The 9,151-nt window shown below is 32.8% G+C and overlaps 1 protein-coding gene across 1 annotated transcript; it reads left to right on the plus strand.

The window, feature by feature from the left end:
- The first annotated feature begins 3,304 nt into the window (after window positions 1-3,304).
- LOC107846732 lies at window positions 3,305-4,306 on the plus strand. Its single transcript, XM_016691040.2, has 2 exons — window positions 3,305-3,654; window positions 3,874-4,306. Exons 1-2 carry the CDS (start codon window positions 3,305-3,307, stop codon window positions 4,304-4,306), a joined length of 783 nt encoding a protein of 260 aa, XP_016546526.2.
- Window positions 4,307-9,151: the final 4,845 nt, after the last annotated feature.

A 9,151-nucleotide genomic window follows, 5' to 3' on the forward strand; every position in this document is an offset into this window, starting at 1 on the left:
CTCAATTATATATATATATATATATATATATATATATATATATATGAAAAAACCCTATCCCAAATAGCATGAGATTCGAATTCTACTTTTATGGAAATAAATAAATCTAGGAAACTTTAAACTAGGAAAATAATATCAAAAATAAATCCCTAACAAAATAAGGAAAAGTTCACAAATTTAATCAAAACTCATATGGCCCAATCTTCTTCCGTTTGGACTTGAACTTGAATTGTGAAATAGGTATAGCACTTAGGCCATGCTTCTCCATAATTTTTGGGCTCGTTCTTAGGTTTTTTCTTCCATCATAAGTTCTTCTTGATTCACATTGATACCCGTCAATTTTAATGCAAGTGGGATAGATTGGATGCTATCAAAATGGCTCATTGGTTTGTGTTTTCATCAATCACAACATTCAAGCCTATCATTACTACACCCACTTAATGGCTCTCTCCACTAAGACCAGCAAATTCAATCACTCTCACAAAGATTTTTCCCACATATCTACTTCATAACTATTTCATGTAACAAAAGTTCATCTCCTTCTTCCCCCTTCACCTATAACCTTATCTAAAGAAATCACATCAAAATTTTCAAATTCAAGAACATCTACTCGCTCTACCCAAAACATTACTATGCTTCCACAACCACCGTTATACTAACATGTGAGGATCATTGAGGGACCCGAGCATAAACGTCATAAATGGGAGTAACACTATCAGATTATAAATTATACTTATTACACTACTCAAGGAGGGACATGAGGTAAAGATAAGATATAATAGACACGAAGTTCTTCATATATCAAGTGTCTAGATCATGAGTAGAGAGTCGTTCGGACGTAAACCTACATAACATGAGTTCTTAGAACTGGGCATAGTGAGAAACATGTGAGAATATATCAGGAGCGGTATAACATAAGGTCGGAATTCGTAAAGTCAATGATTAAGACAAGGATTGATACCTGAAGCTATTGCTTCTCTTTTTCAGAGCTAAGATAGTCATGAGTTTGCATAAACTTTATTACTTTGGATAAAACCCGACATAGAATGATTTGGTGACATATAAGACATATTTTCTTAAAATAAGTTGCATAAGAACTTGAACCTTGGGCATAGGCATGACTTCAATACATAAGACATTTGCAGAATGGCCTCTTAAATTGAAGTAGGAGTAGTTTACTTGAATAGGAATAAATTTTATCATGACTCTTTTCTGAAACTTGACACCTCTAGAAAAATTCAGGAACTACCTTAATTCATTATCTCCCCCTTAGATCGAAGTCACAATCCTAGACTTGAGGACATACCTTCTTATTAAATCTACAAGCACAACATTCAACACAATGGGGTATAACTATACACATAAACGCTAAACTCTCCGTGATAAACTATACTCTGAAGGTCTTGCTTTCCGAAAATGCTTCTCTTAACTTTATTTAGTCTCTATAGCCCTCACCCTATAACTCAGACTCTCATGAGCATACATATCCACACACCCTTATCATAGAAAGATCTATTCTCCACTACTTAACAAACTCATATTAAACCTCTAATCACATAACTTACAACTTAACAAAATTTGTAAAACTATAGCAAAGGCGTATATTACCTACCTATATTTTCTAAATTCAGCTATAAAGAACACCATACAACAACTCCTTAGTCTTCCACAGATGTCTCCATACTACAAATTTCAAGAACACAGACTAGGTATGCCAAACACTTATACACATAAAACTTTATCTAACAACATGCTACTAGGGGGCTCAACTTATTCTTATATACCCACACTATTATCCGCTTAATGACTCTGCCACAATTCATTGTTCTAACACTAGTCCTATGTATATAAATATATCATAATTATCCACTCCTTTTTTTCACAAATTGCCAACCTAGGCTATTGCATACATCGAATCAAGCCTACCACTTACTCCCATAAAACATTCATCACTAATCTTAAGCTACTATTTTTACTGCTACACTCCACATCTAAAGTTTAAACCTATTGTCTAACAACACCAATCATATAACACCGATGAAGCAGGTCAACATACTATACTATTCCATCAAATTGGGGAATCAACCTAACTTCGCCATTTAAATTAACTACCGCCCACAAGTTCATTCTTTCCACAACATTACTACCACACCTTAGAATCTACCACACACCTTCTCACATGTAGTACTAGTCTACAACTACCAAAGAAAAGAAAATCAAGGGGGGTAAAGTCACATAATAGGGACGATCGATCTTAATCTTATAACATAACCGATTATATCTTATCAACACATTCTACTTTCTCACATCATATACTTCGTAATAATTTCTTTAGTATTTAGATGACTTATAATAATTAACTTTGAGTGATACGGTCAAATTATGGGTGAAGGAGCTGAAATAGACAGGTCATAAATATATCTATTTTATTTTTTATTAAATATAATTAATTTTCTAATACATAAATAACTTATAATAATTAATTAGAGATGATATAATAAAATCATGGAGAAAGCAGCTAATGAAGTAGATAGGAGAAGCAGGCGTGTTGACGGAGAGCTACCTGCTTCTCCTCCCCATTCCCTCTTATTAGTAATCCTATATAATAAGTCACAATAAGATGCTGAAGCATGCTGCTCCTGGTCGACATGCCTGCTTCAGTTGCTTCAACCGTGATTTTACTATATTACCTCTAATTAATTTCTACAAGTCATTTACGTATTAATAAAGTTATATTTTTTTAAAAAAAAAATTAAAATAGACATTTATGACTTGACTACTTCAGCTGCTTTAATATTGATTTTACTATATCACTTATAATTAATCATTATAAGTCATTTAAGTATTAAAAAATTAAAAATATTTAATAAAAAATAAAAATAGATATAAAATAATAAATTATTTTTTGATGTTTTTATAAGTCATTTAAGTATTAAAAAATTAATAATATTTAATAAAAAGGATAAAATAGGCATAAAATGATAAATTATTTTTTGATGTTTTAAATTAACTTGACGTGTTATATGAGACCAATTAAAAAAAAATTCACTAGTATTTGCTATAATAATTTTACTATGAAGTTGATAGATTTAAGAGGTGGTTGGGCTATAATTTTGCTTATTCAAATTGCATCAATAAGATTTGGATTTTTTGTGATCAACTATATGATTGCAACAAACTTTAAGATACGGAGCAACAAGTTACTTGTACCATTACCAATCAGGATGATAGCATTATTGTTACTGCAATCTATACCAAATGTACACGCCACTTGAGAGAGCCTCTTTGGGATGATCTGAGACATATGGCTCATAATATTAACGTTCCGTGGCTGATTGCAGGAGACTTCAATTTTGTTTTAGATGCTAGTGAAAAGAAAGGTGGGAATCCTCACAAGATGTCAGATAGCATGCCCTTTATCAACTGTATTACAGACAATTCTCTCATTGATCCCGGCTACATTGGTTCTACATTTACATGGTGTAATGGAAGAGGCTCAAGGCAAAGAATGTGGGAAAGACTTGATAGGGCTTTCATTAATTATGAATGGTCTCAGAAATTTACTAATACCACTATTACCCATCTTATCAAAACGGGCTCTGATCATTCACCTCTTCTCATTACTGTTGATAACAATCTTCAAGCCCACAAAAGGTATTTTAAATTTCTTAATTTTTGGATCAATGAAGATGGATTCCTTGACACTGTCAAAAAGGCATGGGATATTGATACCGAAGGATCTTCGCTATGGAAATTCCATATGAAGCTCAAAAGCACATGCAAATACCTTTCTTGGTGGTCCAAAAATAGTGTTGGGAATATATTTGATTAAACTAAGGAGCTCGAGACTAAGATTGCCGATCTTGAAAACAGATGCATTCAAGACAATAGTGATATCAATAGAATGGAATTGAATAATGTCAATGCTCAAATGATCATGCATACTAAGAAAGAAGAAGCTTACTGGAGACAAAAAGTTGGGATGAAATGGTTTAAGGAAGGGGATGCCAACACAAAAATTTTTCACTCTATCATCAATGCTAAAAGAAATAGACTAACTCTCAAGAAGATGAAGATTGATGATAACAGTTGGGTTGAGGGAAATGATGCCATTGCCTCAGAAGCTGTTAAATTTTTTGAGCATCAATTCGCTGATCCTAAACTATATAAAGGCTTTAATATTCTAAATTGTTTGCCTAAGGTCATTACTGATGATGAGAATATTATGCTTACTGATTATCCCTCTATGGAAGAAGTTAAAAGAGGTTTTTTTCTCTCTCAATGCCGACAGTGCTCCTGGCCCTGATGGGCTATCTGGTAAATGTTATCATCACCGTTGGGATATCATATCCCAAGATCTTTATGCTATGATTTGTGAATTCTTTAGAGGTGCTCAACTTCCTAGATCCATCACTCGTTCATGTCTTGTCTTGATTCCCAAAATTAACAACCCTCAGAGATTCACCGACTTGAGACCAATAAGTCTTAGTAACTTCAGTTGCAAGATTATCTCCAGGATTCTAAATACCAGACTCTCCAGAGTTATTCATAAAATTGTGTCCCCTAACCGAGCATACTTCTTGAAAGGCAAATCTATGTCTGACAATATTCTCCTAACACAAGAAATGGTTCATAATATCAGTAAAAGATAACAGTAATAGCAACGTAGTTCTCAAACTCGGTATGGCTAAAGCTTTTGATAGGATGGACTGGAATTACTTATGCCATGCTCTTAGGAAATTCAGTTTTGCTGAACAATGGGTTGATATGATATGGAGACTCTTATCAAATAATTGGAATTCTATCAATATTAATGGAGATAGACATGGCTTTTTCAAGTCTGGAAGAGGCATCAAGCAAGGAGATCCCATCTCTCCCCCTCTTTTTATTATAGGCTCAGAATTGCTTTCTATTCTCATGGATCAACTTAAAAATGAGAGCTTTATTCGTTATTCTATCAACAGAGGTTGCCCTATTATTACTCATCTCAGTTTTGTAGATGATACTATCTTGTTTACTTCAGGAGATCCTTTATCTATTATGGCAATGATGAACAAGTTGACTATTTATGAAGAATGTTCTGGGAAACTTATTAACAAGAGTAGATCTTGTTTCCTTGTTGGTTCTAATACCTCTCAATCTATTGTAGAAGATATCAAGCATCTGACTGGTTTCAGTCACTCTCAATTTACCTTTACCTATCTTGGGCTCCAATTTACACCGGTAAAAAGAAAATTGTGTATTTTGGAGACATTGTCTCTAAGATTTCTCATAGAATGCAAGGTTGGCAAGGGAAGATGTTATCACATGCTGGAAGAGCTATTCCCATTAAATCCGTTCTTCAATCTATTCCCGTTCATATACTCTCGGTTATTCAACTTCCCAAAACCACTATTAAACAGATTAAAATGCTAATGGCAAATTTCTTTTGGAGTGATATTACTGGTAAGAAAAAAATTCATTGGATAGCATGGAAGTATCTTAGTATTCCTACCTGTGAAGGTGGATTGGGATTTAGATCCATTCAAGATATTTGTGATGCTTTTGGTGCAAAAATGTGGTGGAACTTCAGAACTGACAACAACGTCTGGAAGCATTTTCTTGAATCAAAATAGAGAATGGAATTTGGGTAAGCTTCACAATATTCTTCTCGACCACCTTGTTGAACAAGTCAAAGCAATTACTATCCACCAATGCAATGATGACTTTCCAGAAGTATTTCTCTCACTGCGACTAACATCTGGCATCCTAAATTGCCTTACAAAATCTTTTTTTTTTTCATGTTGAGACTCTTAAGGATGAGACTACCTACTGATGTTGCGCTTGAAAAATACAAGGTTTATGGACCTTCCAGATGTATTTGTTGTCGAGATGGGCACCTTGAAAAAATTGATCATTTATTCCGGCAGGGGGATTTAGCCAATTCAGTTTGGAATTTTTTCTCAAACAATTGCGGCATCCCTGTTAGACAAGGAAGAATATGGGATACCTTAATGACATGGTGGCTTAGTACCATTAAAAACAAGGTCCACTCCGCTCTTATTCAATGTTTTCACTCTATTATTTGTTGGGAAGTCTGGAAAGCTCGGTGCAACCATAAATTTGATGATATTAAAAGTACCGCTAGGGGGGGTTATTGTACAAGTTATTCATATCTTCAATATGTTGATATCTACCCAATTTCCTACTATTGAACTTAGCCATGATTGGGTTCATACGTGCTCGTATATCGAAAACCTTAGGCCTAGACTCAACATCAAATGTCTCAGATGGAGCCATCCCAGTCCAGGTAGGTTCAAACTCAACACGGATGGCTGCAGTAAAGGTAATCCTGGTAATGCTGGAGGAGGTGGCATCCTTAGATGCTCTAATGGCTACATGACTATGGCTTTTGCCAATTATTATGGCCACTGTTCCAACAATATTGCAGAAGCACATGCCGTTCTACATGGAATCCAGTGGTGCATCAATAATGGTTATTATTATGTGGATGTGGAATCAGATGCCCAGATCATCATTAATATGATCAATGACTCCACCAATGTCAATTGGCAAGTCAAACATATCATCAACGAAATCAATTCGTTAAAGACTCGAGGAAATTTTAAATTTCAGCATTGCTACAGGGAAGTCAATAATATTGCAGATGCCTTGGATAATCTGGGAGAAAGTACAAGGCAAAATACAATCTTCATACAAGATGTAGCTCTTTCTTTGAGAATTAAAAATTGGTTGAAGAACGATATTCTTAAATATCCAACCTTCAGAATTCGAGCTCAGAAAAACAACTTCATTATTGATCATGGCTAAGTCATCTAGCTGCTTTAGTTGGAACCGGCTCATGCTCAATCTCAAGTCTCACAACCTTTCCAAACTTTGTAACCTCTTTCTTTCGAGCAATAGAATAGGGAGTTTTTTTGTAATTGACTAGGTCCTGAACCTAATCCCCACCATAATGGTGGTTTAAAAAAAAAATAGAAGAAAAAATATTATAAATTACAATAATTAAAAATTTATATTATTTTTAAAAAAAAAATGACTATCATGCTACAGAAGTTTGAACAACTAAAATATTGTTATACAATTTCATCAATTTAAATATAATAATATATGACTAACTTAGAATTTATCGACTAAACAAATAAAGGTTTTAATTAAATGATACATAATGTATAACTTTTAAAGATCAATATTGGACCGTGCGTAGCACAGAATAAGACGACTAATATAATAAAACAGATAAGTCACCACTTAGATAAGCTAAAATCATTCATGCACGTTGGTTCAATCATTTTTTATCGTGCTGCATTTTAATAATCAATATTAATGTGTCAGACACATGTATTATATGCTAAATTTGATACCATATTGGGCATTTAAGTGATTAGATCCAAAAGAAAACCAAACACAAAGACAAAGAAATAATACAAGACCAGAGAAAAAAAAATGAAGAAAAAGAGATGTTGATGCCCATAACCCTTAAATAAGACAGTGGCACAACTTATCTTCTGTTATTATGAAGTTTTTGCACGGATTGCACCTATTTTGAGTACTTTTATTTTTTATTTTACTGCTTATTTTATAAAAATTTATGGACAAAATTATATATCTTTACCTATTTAGACATAATTTTTTCAGTATAAGCTTAGCGAATTTTTGCTTCACTTGGCATAATTAAGTTTAGTTTTCTAGTAATTAAGTTATGCGGCATATGTGTGGTGGGTCTGTGCGTTGTGTTTTTTTTTTTGTTCGGAAATATATTGTGGCCTCGTGGCATATGACATAATATTTAAAAGGCTGCATAAACTTCGAGGGATATGTCCTCTCGGCATGCAACATAACTTGTGAGATATTATAATACGAATATATAAACTTATGTCGTAGAAAAATATAGTCAAACACAATTTCAACTCCACTTTCAACGTTAAATTTTCATGACAAAATGATGCTCACTAAATTACCCTTTTCCTCACCTCTAGGCTTCCTTGTCAATGAAAGTAGAGTTAAAACAAAAAAAAATTAAAACAAAAAGAAAATTTATTATTTTTTTTCATTTTTATTTATTCAGTATACTAAAAATAATTTTTTTATTTTATTTGTTTCGTTTGAAAAATCAAAGAATATATATATATATATATTTGGTTTATTCTAATTTACAGTTGCTATTAAATACTATGAAGTATTTATTTACCTACATATAGATAATTTATAACTAACAAGAATATATAGTAAAATTTTTATTTTATTTTATTTTTTTTACAGAATGTGCCAAATCAAACATGAAAAAATGAGCGAAAAAAATACTCAAAATAAAATAAATACAAGCCAACAAAATAAATAGCCATGAATACTCACGATGATTATATTAATTTGATGGAGAATCTTCAATCTTTTGATGCCTTTGAAATATCCAAAAGCTAAAAGAACGTATTGACACGATCTAACAAGACTTTAGAATATTCTAAAGTGTTCAAAACATGAAGTGATAGAAACAAGGGCTAGTATGCCAAAAAGGATATTTTTGAAAACTATTTTGTCAAAGAGACAAAAGTCTTGAAAAATTTGTCAAAAGGATACTTAAATCCACATCATCATCAACTTTTTTAACTTAACAACTCCACCCATAAATTTTATAATAATTCACTTTAACCCAATACTTTCAACTTAATAAATTCATCCACAACTTTTAAATAATACACTTCAACCCACTCCATCATCCACCATTATATATACAAAAATATCTAGGTTTTCAAAAGTATTAAATAAAAAAAATTCAAAAGTTAAAAATAGAAGGTGGTTGTTTTTTCCTCCAAAAAGCTCCGATTCTGGTCACTTTTCTGGCGTTATTTTCCGGCGATCAGCTCTAAATCAATCCACAAACATCATAAGCTTGTCCATTGCACCCATTGTTACCCCATTTCTTTGGTATCTTCTCAAACACACTTTCCACCATTGTTAAAAAATTTGAAACCACTCACATTACTCAAAACCACTTTAGAAAGTACATTAAAGCAGCTCCAAGTTCATTTCTCTATTCCATAAACCCAATGATCGTTGATTAGAAGCAATATTTGCAATTTAAAGATTTTCTTACGGATAGTTGCCCAGTCATCGATCAGTGATCATCATTCATCGACCGTTCATATAACCC

This window comes from Capsicum annuum, chromosome 11 (assembly GCF_002878395.1).
Source record: "Capsicum annuum cultivar UCD-10X-F1 chromosome 11, UCD10Xv1.1, whole genome shotgun sequence".
Classification (NCBI taxonomy): Eukaryota; Viridiplantae; Streptophyta; class Magnoliopsida; order Solanales; family Solanaceae; genus Capsicum; species Capsicum annuum.

What these genes read in the sequence shown, in the direction of transcription:
- LOC107846732 (XM_016691040.2), top strand. Translation starts at nt 3,305, where the DNA reads ATGGCTCATAATATTAACGTTCCGTGGCTGATTGCAGGAGACTTCAAT. An exon ending in AATCTTCAAGCCCACAAAAG is followed by an intron (nt 3,655 to 3,873) that starts GTATTTTAAATT and finishes TCTTGAAAACAG; the next exon opens with ATGCATTCAAGACAATAGTG.